The sequence below is a fragment of the Biomphalaria glabrata genome, chromosome 11, assembly GCF_947242115.1.
Source record: "Biomphalaria glabrata chromosome 11, xgBioGlab47.1, whole genome shotgun sequence".
In the NCBI taxonomy this organism is placed as follows: domain Eukaryota; kingdom Metazoa; phylum Mollusca; class Gastropoda; family Planorbidae; genus Biomphalaria; species Biomphalaria glabrata.
The window spans coordinates 27,791,403-27,818,301 of NC_074721.1; the positions used below are offsets into that span (position 1 = coordinate 27,791,403).

The 26,899-nt window shown below is 35.5% G+C and overlaps 1 protein-coding gene across 2 annotated transcripts in view; it reads left to right on the plus strand.

The window, feature by feature from the left end:
- The first annotated feature begins 975 nt into the window (after window positions 1-975).
- Window positions 976-26,899, plus strand: part of LOC129921690 (uncharacterized) — a 140,931-nt gene continuing 115,007 nt past the window's right edge. For both annotated transcript variants that reach the window (XM_056004109.1, XM_056004108.1), the window contains exons 1-8: window positions 976-1,310; window positions 10,227-10,315; window positions 10,453-10,506; window positions 16,115-16,204; window positions 16,342-16,404; window positions 20,490-20,607; window positions 24,697-24,809; window positions 24,922-24,961. In XM_056004109.1, the coding sequence (XP_055860084.1) occupies window positions 10,229-10,315; window positions 10,453-10,506; window positions 16,115-16,204; window positions 16,342-16,404; window positions 20,490-20,607; window positions 24,697-24,809; window positions 24,922-24,961 (565 nt within the window). In that variant the 5' untranslated portion in view covers window positions 976-1,310; window positions 10,227-10,228. The remainder of the gene's footprint in view (window positions 1,311-10,226; window positions 10,316-10,452; window positions 10,507-16,114; window positions 16,205-16,341; window positions 16,405-20,489; window positions 20,608-24,696; window positions 24,810-24,921; window positions 24,962-26,899) is intronic.

The window sequence follows — 26,899 nt, forward strand, 5'->3', positions numbered from 1 at the left end:
CTAGAAGCAAGGTTAAACCAGTGCTGTCCAGTGTAAACAAGTTAATTTTAGGTATCCAATCAAAGAAAGAGGTGAGGGGAAAAAATAGCATACGTCAGCTTCTAGAAGGAATGTACGATTAAGAAAGTATAAAGTATAAGGTCAGTGATTCGGGGTCCTCGCTTAAAATGATTTAATATAGTGGTTGTTCCTCGCATAGAGCGATGTTCCTCGCTTAAGTCCCCTCTTAGTAAAGGTTCGATTGAGTTATATGTTTTGTACTATTAGCGGGTCTATTTAATTATAGTGATATTAGTTGAAGTAATATTATTTGAAGTGATATTATTTGAAGTTATATTAATTGAAGTTACAGTAGTTAAAGTTGAAGTTATACTAAGTAAAGTTTCATATATCTTTAAGTTTTATTTATTAAGTATCAAGTCAAATTTTTGTTGAATTGAGAAGTTAATTTGATGTTAAAGAAGTTGAAGAAGTATTATTAAAGAAGTTTTGAAGAAAATACAGAGATGTTTCTTCATTTCATAGAATTATCAAGTTTGATAATATAATCCCCGGCAAGTGCAATCGTCACATTAGCCACCTCTGTAATCTTGTATATTATATATAAAATGTATATAAATATATTGCTGGCTAAGTGTTAGAGCGATTAGCTACTTAACTAAACTAATATGTTCCTGGTTCAAATCTCGGTGAAGACTTTGATTGTTATTTTTGTGATTTTAACGACGCCTCTGAGTCCACCCAACTCCAATGGTTACTTGACTTTTTTGCTTGTTAACAGTTAGCTTAAAGAAACAGTTAACCTTTACATAATCCACCCCATAGATTGCAAGGTCTGAAAGGAGTTACTTTATTTTCTACTGTTATTCCTTATTTTGTTGTTCTTAAAAAATGTGTCATGTTTATACAGTTGTAAAGGCCTCATTAATCCCATTTGGAATTAGTCAAGTCGGCTGACATATAGTTCTAGAGTTCGTCTTGGTCTTTGTTGCGTCAATGTCACCTTAACGTAGAAATGAACATAACAATACATTGATTTCACGCTCTAGTTCTCCTAGCTGATTACTAAAAGTTACGTTGAAATGGTTGCTGTTAATCTGTTCTTGGAACTTCGTTATAGGTTAGTTGTCATTAGTTACTAGAATGCAAACTGTTTTTGTTATCAATGGCAATAAATCTATTTAAAAGGTTTTTTAGGTGGTTAATAAATTAGTTAGGAAAATATTTAGATAAGGAGTGTATAAGTATGAAACATTTGTTATCATAGAAAGTAACTCATTCAAACAGATCGTTGCTTTTTGGCAGCCTAGGTAAATATTTCATGTTTTCTTTCTTTCTTGTTTTTTCTTAACAAATTTCCTTTTTATAAATAAATCTGTGATTTGAAAAAAAATAAAATAGAATGTAATATATCAACAAAGATGTTGCTTATAATTAAAATAAACCTTTTAACCATGTAAATAATAAGACTTTTCATCGAGTGGGGATTACAGTATTTCCGGTTGCTGCGCCATCTCTGTCTATCCTCGTCAGCAGATTTTCTTTTGGTCTCAAATGTGTATCCCGCGGCCAGGTGCTCTCTTCCATGAGATCATAAAAATACAGTCAGATAAAAGCAGTAGCCAATACTAAACCCAAAAGCAAAATCTTTCTCTGAAATAAATGTAACCTAACACAACTACACCAAGCTGCATTAAACTTTAAACAAACATTCTTATTAGAAAAATACATTAACAAACCAGTCGATGACCTCTGGAATTTCATTTAAAACAATCTTAAAAGCATTATAGAAAATCTTATACCAACTAAATACACATCAAACAAAATAAATAAATGCTGGTTTAATAATAGACTAAAGAAGCTTTGTAAACAGATGGAAAACTATATAGAAAATTTAAAGAAACTAAGGCAGAAAGAGTTTACAAAAAGTATATAAAATTAAACACTAAACCCAAAAAGTAAGCAGACAGCTGCAGAATGACTACATAAACAATGAAATATCTAAAGATAACAACAAAAACCTATGGTCATACATTAAGTCTAAGAAAATGGAAACAACAGGCAAAACGCCATTAAAAGATGAACATAACATAATACATAATGATAATGAAACTAAAGCAAACATTCTTAACCAATACTTTGCATCAGCATTCTCAGCCCCAGGAGACAAAGACAAATTACTTAATTTGAACCAAGTAGACAACATAGAAGATATAATAGTACAAGAAAATGGAAATAAAAAAATATTAGCTAACACCAAACCAAATAAAGCGACTGAACCTAATGGTATTCCAGCTAGATTACTCAAAGAACTAAGCAATGAGCTAGCCCCAGTATTTAAATATATACTCTTTCAGGCATCGCTTAACCAGGGCAGAGTACCAAATGAATGGAAAGAAGCTAATGGCATCCCCTATTTAAAAAAGGAGAAAAATCTGACCCAGGAAACTACAGACCAGTATCACTTACTAGCATCACATGTAAAATCCTAGAACACATAATATGTATCAACAACATAAACCACTTAGACAAACATAATGTCTTTACCCCATACCAACAAGGCTTTAGGAAATATAGATCATGTGAAAAACAACTAATATGACTAATTGATGACTTTTCAAAAGGTTTAGATAATAGTGATAAAATAGATGCTATCTTAATAGATTTTTCTAAGGCTTTTGACAAAGTTCACCACCATAGTTTGCTTAAAAAAATTAAAATATTTCGGCATTAATTGTCCACTGCATCAGTGGATTAAAGATTTTCTGATAGGGAGAGAACAAACTATAATAATAAATGGCTCTAAATCAACACCGATAACAATAAACTCAGGTGTACCTCAAGGAACAGTCTTGGGTCCACTACTATTTTTAATTCACATAAATGATTTACCAAATTTCATTACTTCAGGAACAAAAGTTAGATTATTTGCAGATGATTGCATAATATATAGAACAATAAAAACAACACAAAACACAGATATTTTACAAAGAGAATTAGATGAATTACAGAAATGGGAATCACATTGGAGCATGTCTTTCCACCCAGAAAAATGTCAGTTCTTAAGAGTAACAAAAAAAAACTAAAACAAATTAACTCCACTTATCTTATTCATGGCAAACCAGTAACACAGACTAAAAACGCATAATACCTAGGTGTTATAATAAATGAAAAACTGTTATGGAATCCACATATTGATAAAACTATTTAAAAAATCAAACAAAGCATTTGAATTTATTAAAAGAAATTTCTATAAATAATAGAATATGCATCCTCTGTTTGGGACCCCTCAACTCAAGAAAACATTAAGAAACTGGAACAGACACATAATAGAGCAGTGAGATTTATAACAAACGAATATTCACATTTGACTAGAGTAACACCTTTAGCAAAATCACTAAATTTAGAAAGCCTTCAGGACAGAAGACTCAAAAGTAAAGTAGCAATTATACATAAAACACTAAACCATAATCTTCAAATACAAAAACTAAATTTAATAAAATATTCTGAAAGACACAAAGATAAAGGCACATTCTTCGTCTCATATGCTAGGACAAATTTGTACAAATACTCCTTCTTCCCAAATGCTATTAGAGCTTGGAATGGCTTGCCTGAGCTAGCCAGGAAAACCAGTGACTTGACTGAATTGAAGTCATAATATGTATGACTAAATGCAAGACACGTAGGACGTAATCATCTTTTTTGAAGTAACGTCTGTATTATATAAGATAAGATAAGATAAGATTACTAATTACATACTGTATTGTAATTTCCCCTTTTAAGGTTGATAAGCGTAACTGATTCAGAAACATTTTGCATGAATATAAACAAAGCAGATAATATGTAAGTAGTAACCAAACAGTTGTTAAGACGGTCACAGAAGAAATCATTTACGGAGTTTTTTTTAGCTTGTCGCTTTGCACTAATAATATTGTTACGAATCTCGCTATCCAGGCTCTCTGCAAACTGCACCAGACACCACCAACTTAAAGGACTTGACAACTCTGGGCTTCAAATTAACGTAACAGTTTAATGTCAATAAATAACAGCCAATACTGTACAATTGGCAGCACGTAACACAAGACTGTAAAATATCTCTCCGCCGTGTCAACTCTTGCACTGGTCTCTCTCTGTCTCGCCTCGGACTTGTACTGAGCCGTTGTAACGAACTGTAGATCGGGACGTTGTGACTGGTTCGCCTCTGATACCTTCGCTCTTTATATAGGGTCCCTGCTGGCCTTATAGAACCGGACAGAACGTCGCTCGACCATTCTGGGTGGTCAGATGACTACATTCCTCGTGACGCTCCTGAGCTCTGTTCCTTCAGGAACCGTCCTGTTGATACTCGACTCGGCTGACCGACGTAACTCGTCACGGTTGACCGCTCGTCTAGCGCTGGCCTGGGGCGATTTGCGTCGGCTGACAACACACACACCACTACCCCCATCTGTGCCGCCACCAGGTTTATAACAATATATCTATATCTATATATATATATATATATATATATATATATATATATATATATATATATATATATATATATAATTATCTACGCAGTTTAACCATGCTGGACACCACCCACGCATTCTAACTCTCTAACACCTTTTAGAACCTCTATCCACCCGCACCCACGCCTTCCTCGCTCTACAGGTATGAGCACACAGGTGTGTGTCCAAACCCACCCTTTTTAGACAACTGAGTCTTTTAGGAAATGATGACCATTCTCTTAATATGGCTAGTATAATGTATTATCTCTCATGATGCGTGGTCCGAACGCCAAAGCCAAATAGTGGTTACAGTATAGAACATCAATCGTTTTAGAAGGCCTCATAATTGCCCTGCGGCGTCGCAACCTGTGTAGACCAATAGCTCGTTGCTCCGTTACAGGCAATAACGTCAGAAACAGTTGGGATGTAAAGATTATTAAGAGAAGGTCAAATTTAAAAGATGTAAAGTTGTTCCTATACGAAAATGTTGTACGCATATGAAATTAAATACCGCGGAAATTGTATTTTTGAGGGCGGTCTCAGATCGTATCTCCTCGAAAGTCAAGAAAACAATTTATTTCTTTATTTATTATTATCAAGGAATCAATACTTCAAAAGTCTCCTTTATGTTAAAAAAAATATAACTGACCCATGATTCTTTCATATAGAAATAACTATAACTATAGTTCGCAACTGGTTTAAACTTGATCACTACGCGATTTCCTATTTAAATCTGATTTAATGTATTTTAATTAGGGCTACTTGTCTTTATTGATGCTAATGTGAACTGTTAAACATTGATAGCCTCGTAGAATCAACAGGTCATAAGATGCTGTCTTTACCGAAACGGAACTGTATTTGAAATTTTTTAAAAATGTCACCTCAAGAGCCTGCATGGTTATTGGTATCATATGGATGCCGATAAGGCTTCCAAAATACTGCGTGCCAGACATAACGTGCGTCCTAGGTTAAAGTCGCAAAGTTCATTCATCCATTCAACCCTAGCCTCGAGGGAATGAAAAGAGCTTTCTGAGCGTAACAGACAGCTACCTAGCAAAACGTTCCGCACGGCTATTCAATCACGTTTACCGTAGCCTATTAGTCTTAAAGAGGTAATTATCTATGATTTAGTCATTCATAATTACATAATCAGTGTCAAAGAGTAAGGACTGTACGTCTGCAAGACTTACAGGTCAACTGGAACTGTTGTTACGTGAACTACTGAACACAACCTTGACATTTGACAATACTGCTTTACTACTGTTCGTACCCATCTCATACATGAGCTAACATGAGCTTAGTATTTTTCTATTTTTAAATTTTAAAATGAATACTTTGAAAAAAATGTATAGTAATGGTTAGGATCAGGTATGTAATTTAATTTAATAATACATCTAGAGCAGCGGACCTCGCGCTATATGCGGCAAACTGGCGTGTTTTCTGCGGCCCGCGAACCTCTAAAATTCTTAGATTTGTCTTCAGAATGTATTTGCAAAATATACATGATTATTAGAAATAGATATTTGAAAGTATCTATTTCTATGTAATTTATCAAATTTTCGATTCTTGTAATGAAGTGGCTAAAAAAACGAAACAGTGTCTTATCTTGACATTCTGAAAAGTTAAAGAAGGCCTACATTGAAACATTGAGTCAAAGACGCACATTCAGTATTTATTCTATGTTATGAAGAACTGTGGATTCAGATTGCGAGTGTAACAACTGATGGGGCCCGTGCTTTAACTGAGACAAATGTGTGTTTATAATGAAATTAAAGAACAATATTCCAACCAAAACTTACCTCTACACAGGATTGATTATGCAAATTTGCATTTAATATAAAACATGCTATTGACCCTAATATCTCATTGATCATTGATGTCATTATAAGAGCTAGTTGTCTTAACCACAGGCAGTTCAGATACGTTTTTAAAGATTTGGAAATAAGCATTCCTATAAACAGTCCTATAATCCAGGGCTGAGCAACCTTTTTCTTTCAGATTCTGCATTTAAAAAAAATTGGGACTGGGGGACCATATAAATATATATATGTACTTACAAATTTGAAAAATACGCTTGCTAACAGTGTAAAATTTCTTTTAATTCATATTTAAACCATACTAGACAGATATTACCCGCTTACCTCGGGTCTTAACTTGCGTATTGCTGATGTAGTCACTGATATAATGCATTAGAAACAAAGAAAACAATAATGTTATAAGCGAATGCATGAATTCATGAATAAAAAAATATTATGAATGGAGATAAAATTGACCTACATTCACGCGATTTTAAGAATAGAGTTGCATTCATGTAAAAATGCTTTTCAAAAACAAATTTGATTGTTAATTTGATTAAAATATGAAATGAATAGACTATAATTAGTATGTTCATGTGTTAAAGTATAAAACTATCTTTGCGAAGAGAAGTTCTATCATCTTAGAGTTGAATTAGGGTTTTAGATCTAGGAATGGAAAGATGTGCAACATTACGGTATTGTCTAATGATATATTGTTCGTCAGGAAATCTAATTCGCAGCTATAATGAACGAATTTATGTAAAAAATGCTTTTAAGACACAAATTTGAAGTTTAATTTCATTATATAATGAAATCTGTTTTATTATTCTATGTGAAAGTAAAAAAACAACTATATGACACAAAGTGTAATTCTTAAATATAGATTTAGATATAAATCCTTTCGATCTTTTCACATGTCAACATTGTAAACAAAGCCTAAATCCATAAAATACTATAGCTTTAATAGAGTTGGTCAATTTTTTTGAGGGTCTTAACTAGTCTTAAGTTTGTTGTAGGGCTACAATACATACACTAAATTATAAGTTAGTATCCAAGGAACATTTCTGCCAAGTTTTATCAAGATTAGTGAAACGGTTTTGATTTCTATTCCTAACATACATACATACATACATAGATACATACATACATACATAAATACATACATACATACATACATACATTCATACATACATAAGCCTTAATTTCTACTTTATAAGGTAGAATATACATTCACTATTCATTTTTCCATTCCCAATCGTGGCTTTGGAACCAATTTTACGATTACAAAAAAAAGTATATTGTCTTTTCACATCATATCATTTCACTACTAATGCATAGTTGTAACTGATGTTAAGTATTTAACTGTTAACACTAGTCAGCTATGTTAATGAATAGCGAAACAAGCTTACCAGTCGTAATCTTTTGACTGTTGTCAAATTACTAGCAGTCAGCATCAAACTGTGATAACACTTGCTTAGTTTCCACTAAACTGTACTTGTTCACACATGTATTTGTATCCAAATAATGTGAAAGTTTAGCAACAAATTTTTTAAAGAGTAGAAATACAGCTTCTGGCATATGGTAGATATGACTGGAATTTTTTTTTATGTCATAATTTACTTTGAGTCATGTCCTCCGGAGCTGAGTCAGCTTCTGCACTAAATGGTGAGCTGATGGTAGTTAAGACTGGTTCTTGTTTTTGCTTTTATTTGCTTTTATAACTTCCACATTTAAGGAATCTAAAAAGTAAAAATTTTCTCTAACTTTCAAAGGCCGCGGGATACACTTTTGAGACCAAAAGAAAATCCCGCTACTGAGCACAGACGTAGACAGCGAAAAGAAAATCGAAATCAACCACATGCGACAATGGTTATTTCTACGATAGATGAAGGCAAAATAATTTGGTCACAGCTGGGTCCGCTGAGATAGCGGAAATACTGCATTCCTAATTAATATTTTAACTCGAAGACAAGCTTAATATTATTATAAGAAATAGTTTCACCTTTCTGCAAAGGAAAATGACAAAGCCTGTTTTTGCTTGCTTGCCCTGTGAAATGGGAAAGCTTGGTTTGCGAAGTATGAACATGTACTTACATTTTAGGCAGCGGAAGCGTAACAGAATTTTTTTGCCAACCAATGCACTAATCTCTAGGCGTTTCTTTGCAATCTTGTCTTTGTGGCGCAAACTAAAAATGCCGCAATATTTGTGTATGTTTTTGATTTTATAATGCTGTTAAAAGCTACATTCTTTAAAAACAGAAACACATTTCTCTATACCAATAAAAAATGTTGGCTTATTTTCGTGCTCCATAAAAGACAAAGATCTTTCCACTTTCCTGGTAGTTTTTACTTTCAGACTCTACTTATAGTTGTTTTTTTTTACTCTCCAATTTCATTAACAATAATAAAAGGTTCGCTACCATTCAAGGTGCATTAAAAGAAGAAGATACAAAATGATCCAGTTTTCAAAAATAAAAAATAAAAAAAACTGTCAAAAAATCTCTCTAAAAAACATTTTTTCTTTTCTTTTTTTTTTAAATATTGCAAAATCGGTCAATGTAAAAACAATTAGTTCGGTTCGCTTAATACCGATCAGTTTTAAAGTTTGGGTTTGATTCGGTTGTAAATTCCTGTATATTTTTGTAACCAACTGTCAGTATCTCCATCTTTATGTTTTAGTCTGCTTATTGTGACTTTTATCTGGATAGCCCTAATTAAACTCTCTTCTGAATGAGTCCTCAATGTTTTGATTTGTAAGAATGACCAGTGTGTATTGTGTATACTGAAAGAAAGTAGACCTGTAACTTGAAAGAGGTGTTATTGACTTAAGTACTGTTTGGTCTTATATCAGACGCTGTTGCTGCTGAAAACCCTTGCCATCAATTCAGTTTTAGTTTTGTTTTGGACCCAGTGTTGTTGTGGCTTTAATCCCTGATTATTAACTATGACTGTATCATCAAGACGGTAGAGAGAGTTGGTATGTCTCAAGATGTAAAGAACTAGAGATTGTAAAGTAAGAAGCATTTGATGAGTTGATGAATGTATACCCGTATACTTCCAGAAGATCGTTGAGTAACTACATCCATAATAATACATTTTTGGATGTTTAGTTGAGTGCATTTGTCTAAAAATGTATTTTCTTTTATTTTCAAGTATACTTTTTTAAAAAATTGAATAACTTTTGAATTATTTAGTACATTTAAATTTCTTCAATTTATTTTCATAAAAATAAACTGTTACATTCATAAAAAGACAACCGTTCGTCATATGTCACTATCGTAGTTAGTTTATAGGTTCCTGTCACCAACAAAAAAGCTTACATGAAATCCAGCTTACGTTTGCAAAAGTAACACTGTTGCCCTTCTCCAAGTCAATTAAGAAATGTAGCTGTCAATCTGTCAATCGCCAAGTAGCTGCTGTGTCTTATCCAGGTTTTGGTTTAAACTTTTAAATACATGATTGCTTAGGCTTATCTATGGTGGGAACTTTGTTTAATATACTCAGCAGTTTGGTCCGTTTAGCAGCCGACAATTTTAAATGTTAATTTAATGCAAATTAGAAAGCAAACTAACAGGTTAAGAATAGTGAGCCACATATTCCAAAATATGCAATAGTTTATATTAAAAATCAATTATAAATTATAATCAATTATACCATAAAGTATACAAAATACCTTAAATCTCATTTTATAATGTAATCAATACTAGTAAAATAGCTTTGTCATAAAATATTAAAATATGTAATTTTCTATTTTTTTGTCGATATTTTGTAATTATTTGAATCTATCGAACCGTTTCTTATGGCAAGCACATAAAAGGTGAAAAAAAAAACAAAAAAAAAAACGTAATTCGAACCTTCGTAACTAGGAGCTCAATTTCGGTGATAAATAATATATATTTTACATTAACTAAGAAAAATTCCATTCGTTTTTTTAAAATAGAAATGGAAGCGGATGAGGCAGAAAGTACTTCAAGCATTATTGATGCAAAGCATACGTTGGAATCAGACACATATCTTATATTTCAAAATGTATGTATATTGATATATTTTTTTAATTGATACAATAGAAATTGTTTTTTTTTTAATACTTAAAGTCAATGCAATTGGAGTATTATTTTGTTAACAAAATACTAATTTATTTTTATTCACTCAAATAATAATTTTAGCAGAAAGATGCGTCCATAAATATTAAAAAGAAACGGGTGAACAACAAAAACAAGGTAATATCATATAGAATTTCCATATTTCCAATTGATTTCACTAACTACTTACTAACTCCATTACACAATCACAATCAGAGGTCGAATCCTGGTGATTTTTAGTTTCGGGATCTTTATGACGATTTTAAGTCCACTGAGTATTTGACATTAGTTGGGGAAAGTAAAGGCGGCTGGTGGTTGTGCTGGCCACAGAAACGTGAACTTTACATCATCTGCTCTGTAAACAGCATTGTGTGAAAGGGGAGATTTACTGTTACTTTTAATCAATTTCTCTTATGTATATTTTATAGTCATAATGTTAATGTAACGTGTCATTGAAATTTTTATCTATCTATCTATCTATCTATCTATCTATCTATCTATCTTTCTATCTTTGTGACCTAGTATTATGATAGGTCATAAGACCAATGACCTGAAGTGTACTAGCAAGTTAGTCCAGTGGTACTTTGTGGTCCCAATTATATTATCTAGGTTAATAACTATAGCCTCTAGATGTACAAAACTACTGAGACAGACCAAGTAATAATTCTGAGATTTCAATTGCAACAAAAAAAGGAGTTTATTTACAAACAAAAGAAAAAGATCATGGAAAATATAAATGGCAATAAAGGTTCACCAAAGAAAATGGCATAATGAAACAAAGCAAAGTAGCAAGACAGATTCCAGTCAATATAATTAAAGAACCACCATCATAGAGGCACAATAATGTCTTTTGCTGAAAAACCAAAAAGATGGTTTACAATAATATCATACATTCATAAACAATGAAATGAAGTCACTTATGAGACACCCTTCTGTCTAGTATCTAAACAAAAGATGTCTTAAAACAACATACAGTAGAGAATAAGAGACTAAGTAGACCTATACTATTTGCATAAACCAATTTAGTACTAACAACTAAATAAAGTCTACTTAGCTCATTATCGAAATACTCTTCCCACAACAGTGGAACACTCCTCTTGTGTAACACATCAATAGTACAACAACACAAGTACTAGTTAAACATTATAGAGATTTAGTTCAAACTACTCTGGTCAGTTGAAAGACTCAAGAGAGAGTGGCAATTGTAAACAGTAAACAGTAATAAAGGGGACTAACACTAATAAAAAAAAAAAGGTAGCCACCCTTATTGTCCCTCTTGTCACAATATATCTACTATCTATCTATCTATCTATCTATCTATCTATCTATCTATCTATCTATCTATCTATCTATCTATCTATTTTTCTATCTATCTAACTATCTATCAATCTGCCTGGCTGTCTATCTATCTAGATTTGAAAATTGCTTATCCAAACTCTTCTCTTACATTCTTCTCTACCTTTATTTTATTTTTGCTCTAGGAAATATTTTTGGTTCTCTTAAAGAAGTACCAATTTTACAAAAATGTATATACCTTCATTTATTAGTGAAAACAAATGAAATAAAATGTTTCAAGGTTAATGTGGTTTGCACCATTTATAAATTGTAAATTGTTTACACTTTAATCACAAAGAGACATGTAGGTGGATTGACTTTGCTGATACAACTAGAGCCTACAATAAGATAATTCCATATGTTTCATTTTTTCTTGTTTGCAAAAAAAAAACGTTAAGTGTAGTGCTGTAAGTCAGAGACGTTAGTGGTATAATGTTTTTCCCTTGTTACAGATAAGGACGGGATCAGAATGAATTTAGAAAGCTAAAAGAATAAAATAGTGCTAAACAAATTGATAAATATATTTCTAAACGCAAATAGATTTATTTATTGTTTTTGGTTCCGATCTACTATACAATAATACAATTTTTTTTTATAAAGCGCTGTTAACAATTAAAATGTAGGCTCAATGGAGAGTTCCAAACCTTTGGTCTGAGCACTGAAAAATCCCGCAGACTGTAGCTTTTGATGTAGAAACGTGTCAACTAAAAGCATTGAGTTCATTGAACTCCTCTGAGGGACAAATGTAGTGACTAATTCAAACTAATTGATACAACTACAATTTTTTTATCACATTTTGTTTTATTGCTTTATTATATTTTTCTTGTTTCTCAACTATACATCTATATATTAAAATTTCTAAGAAAATGTATATAGCCGTTATTGAAATAATATAAACGTAACGTAACACTTAAATGTCCAATAAATCACAGCCAATACTGTACGTAACACGGGCTATACAAATATTTCACCGTTAATAACCGCATCAACATACCAACTCATGTACCATTTGTATCAAATCTTGCACTGGACTCTGCTTCGTTTCGGACTTGCACTGGGTTCAGCTATTTAGGGCTGACTTCACCCACCTGTATCGTTGTGTCGGACTTGATCGTACATCAAGATCAAGAAGTCGTTTCGTACTTGTGAGATGTCTTTCCTTTACTCCGCACCGACCCGTCATAATGAATCGTAAGAAAACACAACGCTGAACAACACTGAACTTAACCATGCATGGTCTGTAGTGTACCGTCCTGTCATTGACATCTCCACTCTCTATATAGTGACCCCAAAGGCCTTCTAGAAGCCGGAGGAAATTCGCATAACACTTTTAGTTGATTACATGACCATTCCTGTCCTGACTGGTCTAAGTATTGTTCACCTTAGATGTTTCTTGAAGCAGTTGATCTTTTTGGCAAACAAATAATGCAATTTGAAAATTATTAAATTGTTGTTGCCAATATTCGCGATTGGCCGACGCCACTTGTCACGATTCACCACTCGTTTAGCGCTGACCTGGGGTGATTTGCATCGTCTGACTACATACTCAATACTACCCAAATCCGTATCAGCACCAAAGTTATAAGAATACCTATCTTGCATTTTGTATGCTCTGAGTAAATTTATATTTTAGAGTAACAATTATTTTTGGTGTGTGGTTGGGTATATTAGGTGGGATGCAAATGGTTCATTGATTTTAAATTTATAAATAATTAGTTAATTAAAACAAACAGTAATCGTTGTTAAAAATAAAAGATGTAGATGCATTTCTAAGAAGGACATCCTCAGAATGAGAATATCATATATAAACAATAAGTTAGTTTCATAAATTAATGGAGCTAACAAATAAATATTGTATCCCACTAAGGAAGATAACATAAATAAGTGGACATCCCATAAGGAGAAATAATAATGAGGTTACAAAAGTTATGTTCACCAGCCCCGTTGAATAGCAGTTACATATATTGCATAGACAAATGAGATAAAAGGGAAAGGGAGATCAATGACTGATACTCGCCCAAGCTTTCACATATGTAAACACAGCTGGTACAAAGTCTCCATCTACAATTTTACTTTACCGAAGTAGTTTGTTTTGGCCAACATAGCCGATGACTTATATAAAAATATAATAATACATTGATATTCCATACAAGGGAATGAAACGTGATATATACTTGGTATATGGTTATATGACATGCTACAGAAATATTATGATAATTTTCTGCCAAGGAATTAATCAATTATAATAGTGTTACAAATGACAGTGATAGGTAGAGGTCAACGTATGACCCCGGCGAGATAACACAGCAGCGGTTGTACTCTGGAATGTACATGTATCAACAAAGACAGGATGTGACGTGTCCTGACGTGTTATTCCAGAAGGTACTAGCAATGTCCAGTGACAGATAGAGGTCACAACTTGTGAGCCCGGCAAGATGACAATGCAGCCGATGTTTTCTGGAATCTACATGTATAAACAAAGACAGGATGTGACATTTCCTCACATGTTATTCCAGAGGATACTAGGAGTGTTTGTGCAACTTTGGACAAGCGATTAGGGACTCTATATAAGCCAGAGAGTTAATGTGAAAGTCAGTCGTGAGTGAGTCGTCGGTACTGTTGTCTACTGTGCGAGACAGTAGAGGAGAGATGTGTACGACTCGATGCAAGTTAACTAGGGTAGAGTTAACTAGAGTGGACTACTGTCGTTAAAGTCTATACAGCGAACTACAGTGGACTTGAGCCGTTACAGTCGATACAGTCGATGTAAGACGTGTACGGCTCTGATTCGGTAGACTTGAGTACGACGTGGTTCAGCTTTGGGAGACCTGGAGCGACACTGGTAAGTGTGTCGTTGGTCTGTTCTGTGGAATACGGCTCGATGCAAGTTGAGAAGAGATGAATTGCAACGAAGTATAGCTAACTGTAAACTGACAGATATTGTACAGTCTTCTACGCTACATGTTACAGTAACACATTGTTAAATTTAATAGTCAATAAAGTTATATGAAGCTGAGAGTTGAGTCGTCAAGTTCTTTACAGTGTTTTTATTTGTGTGCCTACTAGTACATCTAGCCAGAAGATTCAGAAATAAGTAACAATATGCTAAGGGCTCATGGTGAGCAAAAATTTATCTGAGATAATTGCTAATAACTAAAGAGCTAAATACATGTGAGAATTAGTGGAATATATTTTAGTTTAGATATAGGGGGATACCTTTAACATTTGTCTACAAAAGACATGATATAAAATATAAGCATCAAAATAATCTACGTTCATTATCCATAAGGGATACCAAATATATGTACACAAATACTTTGGTAACTAAATTCACAATTATATACAAACAACTACATAACATGGTACTCAAGCACCTTACTTTATATAAACCAATCTAAGTTAAAAGAAAAAAAATGAATAAAAATGTGTAGAACTCAAACAAGAGAATGATTCGCTCCCTATCGGGTCTCGAGATAATATAAACTTTAACCACGAAATTTGTCCAGATTAACGTTGGACAGAGGATGGGGAAGTAGTGGTAGGCGATAAGCCGACAATTTGATGTAGACAACCTTGCGCCACACAGAGAAAAGTCCCCGTTTGATCAAGACGAATGTTTCTCATGGAGAGACATTGCGTAAAAGGTGTGAATTGGGAGACCAGGAAACTGGTCAGTTCGCGTCACTTTGTCTTGCTGTCCAGGTGGTCAGAGAAATGAAGGGGAGCACTAGTCGATCATGGAAGAGATTGCCCGATGCTTTGAGGTAGCCCTTTAAAATAACCAGCCGCTTTTGAGGAGGAATCAGCAGGGGAAAGCGTTACCTGGCGTGAAGGATGGGAAGGGGAGAGTCCCAACCACCGATCGTCCACATTAGTTAAGTGAATAGAAGGGTCGTGCCTAGGTCGGACGTTCAACCAGATTGGTCAAAGGGAGAAAATTCCCGTCAAGAAACTAGTATGGCTTGTGTCAATAAGGAAATGTAAAATGTGAAATCAGAGCCCGATGGGAGGTGGATTGAAGAGGCAGTGTTTGTGCGCTTTAGAGCTCGATGGACTAAGTTTAAGAAAAATGATGATTAGAATATTAAATAAAATAATTAAATGCTTAGACCTGAGTGACACTTTGAGTGAGCCATGACGTTGTCTCACAGCCGCTGACGAAGACAAGCTTTGTCAATAGGAGATTAGAAAAATTATGCAGATCGCAACTGGTTTGCATTGTAGTGCGAACACTGTACTCGTGTTTAATCTTAAGAATTAAAAATCTTGACTTAAATTGTGTTAAGTCTATGAAATTACTCGTAGAGAGTGTTGGTAAATGTATTGATGCAAATGTGAGAGTCAATTATTGTAAGACTGAAGGATCATACAATTGGTTATTAAAATCATAACACATTTATTATTCTTTAAGGAAAATGGGTCAACATTCAATTGTTGTTTTGGAAAAAATGAAGTGAACCCAAAGTCTGAAAAGCAAGAGGATATAGAGCAGGGTATTTCGGTAAATAAGAATTTCATTTGCACTACAAAAATTGACGATTTATTTATTTTGTTACCTAGTTGACATCAAATTACATGTATTAAAACCATAGCAAAAGAATTGTTAAATATTAAAATCAATGTTTCTTTTAATTTAAGCCGGTTGGTGAGAGTACACCTAATCAAAAGGCTAATGATCAAGGTACTGAAAAACCAATTAAGGTAACAATTGTTTTAGATTTTTTGTCTTTTTGTCGATTTTTGTTTCTTTTTTACATTTGGATTGTTAAGTACGTTCTGTTATACTCTGTGGCATTTTACATCTCAGGAGATGCTCTTTTTACTTTGCAACTTTTTGTGTGAGTAAAGAGGCCAATCCTTGATAAACAGCTGCTGTTACAAGTTGGGCATGTGTAATCGCCAGGCGACGTTGCATTTTCACCCTTCTTTCTGCTGCTGTTCTGTATGACATCTGCAATCCAAGACTCTTTTCCTATATGCTCGCTCTCCATGTGGATCTATCTCGTGTCACTTTTATCCAGATACTAGTGTCAAATTAAAAAAAAAACTTCATGTCGCGTTTGCATGCATCCGTATAACATAAAAGTCGGCGAGCAGCGGCTCTCCTGCCTTCTGTTAGATCGCCATACAGAATGTCCTGTGGAAGTCGACTTACTGGCATTCTACGAACGTGGCCAAGCAAGCAAAGGCGTCTGCTGCTAAAAACAGAGCAGATGTTCTGGCATCATGCTCTTCGTAGAAATTCCTCATTATTTTATTTTGCCACCTTTTTTTACACACCAACCTTAGGCATCGGAAGTGGAAGACATTCAGCTTTTTTTTCTGCCATGAGTAGGTTGATACTGTTTCCCTCTCGTACATCAAAGTGCTCATCACACAGTCCTGGTAGACTAAGGCTTTAGTTTTGTTAGTCAGCAATATGTTGCCCCACACTCTTTTCTGCAACCGTAACATGGTGACAATAGTGTTATAAACCTGGTGGTGGCACAGATGGGGGTAGTGATGTATGTATAGTCAGCCGACGCAAATCGCCCCAGGCCAGCGCTAGACGAGCGATCAACCGTGACGAGCTACGTCGGTCAGCCGAGTCGAGTATCAACAGGACGGTTCGGGAAGGATCGTCGGCGTGAACAGGGTTCAGGAGCGTCACGAGAGTTGTAGTCATCTGACCACCTAGAAACGTCGAGCGGCGTTCTGTCCGGTTCGAGAATGCCAGTAGGGACCCTATATAAGAGAGGAGGTGTCGCAGTCAAGACGGTGGAGAAAAAAGGCTCAATACAGCAAGGTCGAGGAAAGGGGTTCAGAGCCCGGTTCACTACAGTCCGGTCGACTACAGCACAGTTCAGCGGTGTGGTTTTGTATGGAGCATTACGACGGTTCAGTGCGGAGTACTGTCAAGTACAGTTGAGACGACTGGCGTCTTGATCTTGGTCTGCAATCGAGTCCGACACAACGAGCCTAGTGTGTGAGTCAGTCCTGAAGTGTTGAACCCAGTGCAAGTCGGAACGAGACGGAGAGGCCAGTGCAAGAGTTGATACGGCGGAACGGTGTTATCGGAGAGATATTTGTACAGTGTACGTGTTGCCTATTGTACAGTATTGGCTGTTATTTATTCAACTATTATAGTGTTACGTTACTTTGGAGCCCTGAGTTGTCATGTTCTTTAAGTTGGTGGTGTAAGGTGCAGTTTGCAGAGAGCCTAGATAGTGAGATTTCTGCCATGAGTAGGTTGATACTGTTTCCCTCCCGTACAGCAAAGTTTTCATCACACAGTCCTTGTGTGACAAGTCAAAAACTCGCTGTCAGAGTCACTCAAATTTATCACAGCATTAATTATTATTTTTCATTATTTATTTATTTTATTTTAATTATTTCCCCATCCTACCCCTGAATTCTCCACCCGCCCCACCTTTTTCCCTCCAGGCTAGACCTTAGTCCACCACCTTGGAAGAAAACTAGGCCAGTCCTTTCATTTATCTGCCCTTGATCGAGGAAAGATAACCACTCTATCTCTTTTGTCTTATCCGCCGGATGTCTGACTGACGGCCGCAGCGGACACCACCTTGTGTGGAATGCAAGTCACTCCCCCCCCCTCCTTCTCCTATGTCTCTCTTTGATTAAGGAGACCACGAGGACAAACACGCCCCTTGACACGCCAATATGCGAATCCCATCTCTTTTCGGACCTCACCCACGTGTAGGATAATTCTAAGCCTAGGACACTTCCGGTTTCCGCCCGCATTTTCCAGGCCTATAAAAAGTAGATCCAAATCAAGCCAGACACTTTCACTCCTCTATCGCTGTCAATCGAGTCTGGACTATATCATTTATTCCCCCTCCTAGAGGAATACCTGGTGGTAAGCCGAACTTAATCACAAATTCCATCTTAATTACTCTGTGTATATTTCCATTGGATTATATCATGTGTATTTTGCCTATTTCATTTATATTTAATTAGTGCATTGTGTATTTCTCACTGGCGTAAGTAGAAAACATAAACATGTCCTATGTATTTATTTATGTATTGCATTAATCTATTAATGCTACCTTGCTCAATTGATCGTTGATGCAACCATGTATATATTTGTACATCTTAGTCTATTTCCTTTATCTCGGTTGACCGCCTTGATAATTTTACTAGCGCACTAACACTGCGTCTAGAAAAAAGTTATGTGTAATCTCCCTGTATTTAATTATCTCCCCTGTAGTCATTTCACTCTAACGAGAGTTGCCCCGCTTGAACGGACACCCTCTCCATTCAAGCGCCCTCTATTGTTCTCGACCCACGGTCATATGTAAACAAATCGTCTGGGTCACTGACCACCGCCGAATTCAACCCCCCTCCTTTTTTTTCTTTCTCTATCCACCTGTGTTGTTTATTTGAGATTATTATTTACCCTTCTATGTACATTTTATATTATTACTTTCCCTTTTATGTACATTTTTATATTGCTACTATCAGCCATCTATTTTCCAAATCCCATTTGTCATCATCTCCCCTTTGTGCTCTAAAGCAATTTCACCAATCTGACGAATGCACCTCAGTCGAGGGCATCGATAAGATGCATGAGAGACATGTCCTAACTTGTCTTTATTTATCCGCAGCCTGCCTCAGGTGTCTGCCTATTTACTTGCCTATTTGTTTGGTATCAAGAATCACCAACTATCTTTGTGCTTAGCGCTATTCAGCACTGCACTAGCTCACTGACCTGCCTATTTATTTATTGGATCAACGACCTATTTACCTGCATCTGTGCTTAGTGCTATTCAGCACTGCACTTGCCTACTGAGAACTACTCAACTCGACCACTTGGCGCTATCGGCATTGCCCGCCTATTCGACAGCCCACCTGTCAAGCTATTAGGTGCGACGTCCCTATAGATTCAGATCTGTGTGAGACGTCATAGCTACGCCAACCCTCTGCAACTCACTGGACATATCCTGTCAACTACGCTGCCCACGGCAGATCCGCTCTGTCCGCAGTAACCTTGTGCCCACGGTAGCCGGCCACCCGCCCTACTGTGCCCACTACAGATATTAGATTTTGGGGATATGATGGAGCCAAAATAGCAAAAGTGATCAACATTTTCTAGTGGTTGGCTTTTATTGTTTACATGTGGTGCAGTATTGGTGTTCTGAACTAATGTCTTAGTCTTGCATTGAGAAGTAGTAAAGCCGAACTTCTGGCAAGCAGCTGATAGTTTGTCAAAATAAGCTACAATAGCTGCATCATCAGCATACAGGAGTTCTCTGATATTTATCTTCTTCCCCCTTTTTTTCCGCAGTCTTGAATAGATAAATAGTTTGCCAGAGGATCATGTATGGAGAATTACAACTTCGTTAATGTCGTTGTACGCATAACACAGTAGACAAAAAAAATACAAAAATGTAGACTGGTTTTAAGCAAATCTAGCACATATGGAACCTTGCATCGAGAAAAAGCGATAGAAACACCTTGACCACATGACAAAGCCTAGTCCAAAATCTTTGGAAACCTTCAAAACTGCTAATAAAGAGGTTAAACAAATGGCTAGACAGTGTGCTAACAACTTTTTTTTTTTAAGTCTCTACTTGGGAAATATTAAAGCTCTGTTTGATGGTATTAAAGATGGTATTAAATTATGTATTTTTTATTTAATTGTTAATATCAATTACTAAGTGACGGAAATATAGGAGTGATTATGACGTTTTTCCTTACGGGGGTGACTAGAATATGTTATATTTTTGTTAAGCATAAACGTTAATACATAATCAACAAAATGACTATATTCTATTTACTGTTAACAGTTGATAGTAAAACTTGTTGGCTCGGTTCTAGAAGAATCTGATGAAGGCTACTGTAACGAAACTGACCACAACCTTCGGAATTTTCTTTTCCCGCTTATTAAATTATTAAAAAAAGAAGGTAAGACTAAAGAAATCATAAATTATTATTGAGTTTATGTAGAACTTATTGTGACCATTTCCAGTTACGATGGAGTTTTTCTATTTGTGTGTCACAATGCCAATACTAAAAATTTGGGGAAAAAAACTACTTCTATAGCAATAAGATTGAAAGCAAAGCTAGAGACGTCATTCATACACTTTAAAAGGAAAGTTTTCGACGATATTGACGTTATGATGACGTATTTACTTTTTTTCCTATTGTATATTTATACATCGGTCCGAACAATCCGTCTAAAAAAAAAAACAGTGTTGTAACTTAATGGTGACACTCTTACTCCACGACAAACACACGCATACTGAAATTTTCTTACAACACTGTGGTAAGTGAAAGTCAGACCCGCGAAAATCAAGGGACCACTGTAACTGTGTATAATAATAACAATTTAATTCATTAAGCGCGTTGACAAAATAATTTAAGCTCAAGTCTCTGTGATAACATTACAAACATACATGATTGTTAAAATGACAAAATGATCTTAAAAAATGTATTTCATTTGAACATGTTTTGTTACGTAACAAATCTTCAGACTCCTATCCTCTTTAATCAATATTCTTTTTACATTTCTATAAGAGTTAATGAAAAAGTGGTCGACTCTCATTTTGACAAAGAATTTCCTTGTTTGAGACCTGATCTTTATTATTGATTATTAAAATCCGTTTTAGCAATTTTTGTTAAGCCACATTTAGTCTTTTTCTCAAATTTGGCAGATGGCTACCATTACTCGCATGCCAACGTTGCCCAATAGCTTTTGGAAAATGCTCCCTGCCTTTTTTTATTCGGCACGCTACATCATGTTAGGTATCACAGAAATTTGTTATGATACTGACAAGCAGGGCCGGCTTCAGACCACTTCAAACTATGCGGCCGCAGTTTGCACAGCTCTTCAATAGGCCCCTCTCCCCGCACTAATTCTAGATGTAAATTATTAAATTAAACAACTATAACTGAATATACTGGAATTGTATACATAAAAAAAAATTGAAATTATTAAAATCTCATAAAAACTTATCAAATCATCTAAAAAACAAATAGACAGAATTGTCATCTAGAGTGTCATTAATATGGAAAAAAACAATCTTACTCTCCAAAAGAAATGCATTTTCAGCTTTCATGTTTATAAAAATGTAAAAATAGGGCGAGTTGTAACCGAAACCGGAAGTTTCAATAATTAATTATTTTAATAGTCTTGGCATATATATAAATAAATAAACTCCATGAATTAGCTGAAGAGAGTAATGATGCGATAATGAAAAGTAAAGGAGAAACACTGTATGAAACATTGAAAAGTACAAATTCTTAGTGTCACTTGTACGACATGCTTTTCCAAATCAATTTTGTAAGTAAAGATTTGCAAGGTAAAACAGTAGATTTGAGCACTGCAATGGATTCTTACAAATTCATGACTTAGCTAAGTAAACTGAGAGTTTGTTGGTTTGTTTAAATCTTTGTTAGAGCAGAGGAAACACGTGGAAGTTGTTGCAATCTTTCCAGCAAAACGTGAAAGTAAAAGGCAGTATGATAAATCTTTAGAAAACTTCATACCTGGAAATGCTGATGATGACAACAGTTTAATTGCTTAAGCAAAATTGTGGCATTTCAATCCTTATATCCGAATTGGAACAAATAAAATCAAACTACACTCTATTTAGGTTTCTTGTTATTTTAAAGAGCCTTTCACGTAATGACATACCAAGGTTTTACAGCGAGCCTCGAGCAAGAATTAACGTCATCAACAGACCAGTCAGAAAAAATATGTGAGCGAGAGATGAAATTACATTTTTAAGGCATATTGTACTAAATAACACCAAAATCACGGTAGAAATCCTAGCTTGTCTGTCCACCAATGAAAGAAAGACACACTACTTTCCGAAACTACTTTAATATACTATGAATATTTTTAACAATACCCATAACTGTGGCATCTAGCGAAAGAAGCTTCTCGCATTTTAAATTAATCAAAAAATACTTAATGTCCATAATTTAAGAAGAGATTGAACAATTTGGTAATTCGTATTATTGGACCTGATCTAGGTAGAAAACTAAATTTTGACTTCGCTACACGCAAGGCTCGTAAGATTAATTTGATCACGATTTTGTACTTAATTAATAAAGAATGATTAAATGCTAAGACCAATTTTTTTTTATATTACAGAGCCGTAATTTCAATTACTATCATTATTTTTACACAGACTTGTCCCCTCGATATACGTTTCGATAGGGCCCCGCAAAATTGGTAGGAACGGCTCTGTAACCAACGTATGAAAACTTGCCCAACTCTTTAAGCTCTGACTCACCAAGTCTGACTGGGGCACCCTTTGCCTTATATGCCACTCCCACAGTCTTAGTCTTATCCAAGTTTATTTGAAGGCCAATTTTGGGTCCCTCTATATCTAGGTTCTCGGTCATTTCTTGAATGCCTTTATTTGTAGCCCCGAGTAGTGCACGAGATTGTCCGAGAAGGCATTTAGCCATTATAATGACAAAATATTACTTGCTTGAGACAGATGGAACACCAATAACAAAGCACACTAGGCTCAATCGTTTATTCATCGTGCAACTGGTCGTTAACTTCGATTCTACAGAGATAAAACATTTTATTTAAACTACTTCTCAATGCTTCATTTATTACAAAACGTATATCAACTCACTTTGTATTTCTGTCTGGCACCGAACAGAGAAAATAACTGTTAGTTTACAGATGGGATAGAATAATTTAAATTAGTATCTTCTAGTTTCAAGGAACAATACATACCTATAAAGCATTCTATATTCATACCTAATTAGTTGTCAAGGTGGTTACAGTTTTGGCTTAAGGCTTTAGTTTTCGAGTTTTAATTGAAGACTTAAAAGTTGTGTTTCTTTTTTATTATATTTATAAAATTCACTTAAAACGCGATTACGGTAATCTTCACCCTGATACCTCTTCCGCTATCCCCTCATTCTTTCCTCAATCTTGTCCAAACAAGTTGTAGGAAGCTAAAGCTAAAAGCATGAAATAGCAATAAACAAAAGATTGGTAAAAAAAAAAGTTTTGAATTTAGTTACACGACAAATCTAAACTAATTGATAAAAAAACGTATATAGGCTTTGATTTTTAAAACGTCTTTTAATTTTTAAGCGGCCTCCGAAAGGGGAAAAGACGCTATTAGTTTTGTGGGAAATGTCTGTCCGTCTGTCTTTCCGTCCCGTTTAGATCTCGTAAACTAGAAAAGATATTGAAAATCCGACATCACAATATTTTAGACCATTCAAAGTTCTGATGCAAGGGCTACTTTTTTTTTCTGAAAGCGAAAAATCTAATTTTTTAAATCAATTAATTAAATCAATTAATCAATTAAAAAGAAAAAGCTAATTAGTATGCATTATAAGTTAGACCTCATTTAAACGAATAGTAATCTTGTAAACTTCATTTTCATGAACTTTTTTTTTAATTGCCGATTTTTTTTTTTTTTTTTTGAGGATTCGAATAAGAGATTGAACATTGTTCAAAACAATAAGATCAATTATAAGACATCAGTTATGCCAGGGGAGGTGCGTTGGCTGATCGGTAAAGCGCTTGGCTTCCGAACCGGAGTCCCTGGCTCGAATCCTGATGAAGAATGGGATTTTTAACTTTGGAATCTTTGGGCGTCCACTCAGCTCTAATGGGTACCGGACATTAGCTGGGGAAAAGTAAAGGCGGTTGGTCGTTGTGATGGCTACATGACACCCTTGTTAACCGTAAGCCACAAAAATAGATGAACTTTACATCACCTATAGAACACAAGGTCTGAAAGGGGAACTAGTTAGGCCAGGTTCACATCTAACTTTACATTCACTTTCACCTATCCTTTGAACTGCTGGACCGTTGGGGCACTACACAAGATCTGTGAACCTTCTTTCTCCATTTTTATCTCTCCTTTGTCTTTGATATATTTTTATTCAAATGTTCTTTCTGAAAATATTATAACCTGCCTGGATGGAAGACTTTGGGGGCCGATTTTGAGTTTGTGTTTCCACACAAACTGTCATTTGTAACATTGTTTATTATTTTTTCTGGTTTTCCAGAATGTTGTCTTGTTTTGCCTAAGGGAAATAACAAGACTTTGTACAACGTTGCTGAAACAATTATACAAAGTAAAATTAAAGGATATGAAAATATCAAGTTTTCAACAAAAAAGGTAAAACTAAGCAATAGATAAATTAAAAATGTAAATTCTTCTAAAAAATGTAACCTTTTGCTATTCAAATCTTGCATTTTAATCTTAAACATATTTTTTTTTTATTCTACAGGACGACTTTGTAAAATATATAAGTGACTTTAAAACTCTCGGTAAGTTTTAAATCACACTTTATTAACATACATTGGAGTTCTTAAAATATAATATGTATGTGTAAATCTTTTATTCAGTGAGTCCCGAGACATGACGTTAAACTGCGCCCCTCTTTCCTTAGCACTTTTGGAGCTCAAAAGTGCCCTACTTCTTTTCTATCATTGTGTCTGCCTCCTCTTTACCTAGATCTGCCTTCATTGATCATCACACTGTCTCTTTATTTTTAAAATCATTTCTATGTCTTAGACCAGTCCGTTTGCAGTGAACCGCGACGGGTAAGGGGGGATAAAGAGATCCTGGTGTTTAAGTAGGTGACTATCCGAGGATAAACCACCACAACACGGTATTTTGGGTCTAAGTTCCCCTAAACCAGAGGCCCAGAGTCAACTGGCTGGTCAAGCTGAGCTAACAGCATAGGCCTTTGACATATGCGGGAGGGATGTGGCTGGAAGGTCAATCAGGCGGCTGCGTATCGGACACGTCCGGTGCGGCAACTGATTGAGTATATTACCTGTATAGCTCTGGCGGGCTTATTCTGGACATCCGAATGGCTCGTTCCCTAATTAAACACGATGGCGGGTGTAGAGCACAGGGGACGAACGTATTAGAATGTCCATGGACAAACTCCCCCCCCTCATTTAACAAAAAAAACTACTTGCCCCAGATTTGTGTCTGAGGCAAATTAGAGACAAAAAAGGAAGAGGCGTTTGACGAGCTGTCTTAGCTCACTCAAACATCCGTTGCCATCTCCTCCTATTTACTGGACCGAAGTGGACAAAGGTGGACGGGACCTCTTCTCCCACACCCCAGGTGACGCTTTCCAATGTTGACCCCCCCCCCTTTCACAAGCGGCTGGACCCGCTCCACTCAACGCCTCGGGCCACATTTTCCCTAAACGACTAGCGCTTGCCAATGTCTAAATGTAATTTCCTACGCTCTGGTTAAGCCCCGATCATCTCTCTTTAACCTTCTCTGACCACAGGGACAGGCAAACAAAATATAAAATTTCAGACGCCAGATAAACTACATCACATTGGCGGCTTATCGCCCCAGTGCTCTTGGTCCACCCATTTTCCAACTATATCCGGACAAATTTCACGATCCGATCTCTTTCTCTCTCGAGACCTGATGGAAGAGCCCCGTTATCTTGCTTGAGCTTTACAAAGTTTCATTCCCCTTTTCTTTGACTATGGATTGGTGATTTTATCTATAGGCAATATCCGCTTAATGACATATCAACCTATGGCTATACCAAGGGCCAATTCAGCTTGACAAAGACGTACGCCCATGCTCTGGTTAAGATAGGAAAATTTTTAGCCACACAAACGGACACATTGACCTTAACACTCCCTCCTCCTCTTCCAACTCAGAAGAAAACATCTCCAAAGAATACATATTCAAAGAGACAAGAAAGTCATTACTCAGTTTCTCCTCAAAGAACCTAGCCAGACATCCCTACCTCTACTGACTTAGAGGTTAACCAACTTCTTTAGGTGATAAATCAAATAAAAAAAGATACCTGAAGTGAGGGAGGAAAAAATAGAATCCGCTCTAACCGGAGGGATCATTCCTTTCCAGAGAGAAGGATTTACCCCATAAGGACGTGTCCTCTTCTTCAAATAAATTCAAGTCAAAAATACAAAAGTAACTGGAATAAATAAATACAAACCTTTGGCACCTCTCAAGGCTTAATAGCTCCAAGTAGGTTATTTAGAAGTGGAAATGTAGAGGCCTCATGGCCAATTATGAGGAAATGAAGCAACTGATGGACTTGGAGACTTCTATAGTTGTCTGTTTACAGGAAACATATCTGAAAGATAGTATCAGTTTCCGGAGCTACAGCACTTGCAGCAGGAATGTTGAGGATTCAGAGAGAGCATCAGGTGAAGTCTGTAAACTTGTGAAAGACAGCGTCCGCAATGAGAGGGTAGATCTAG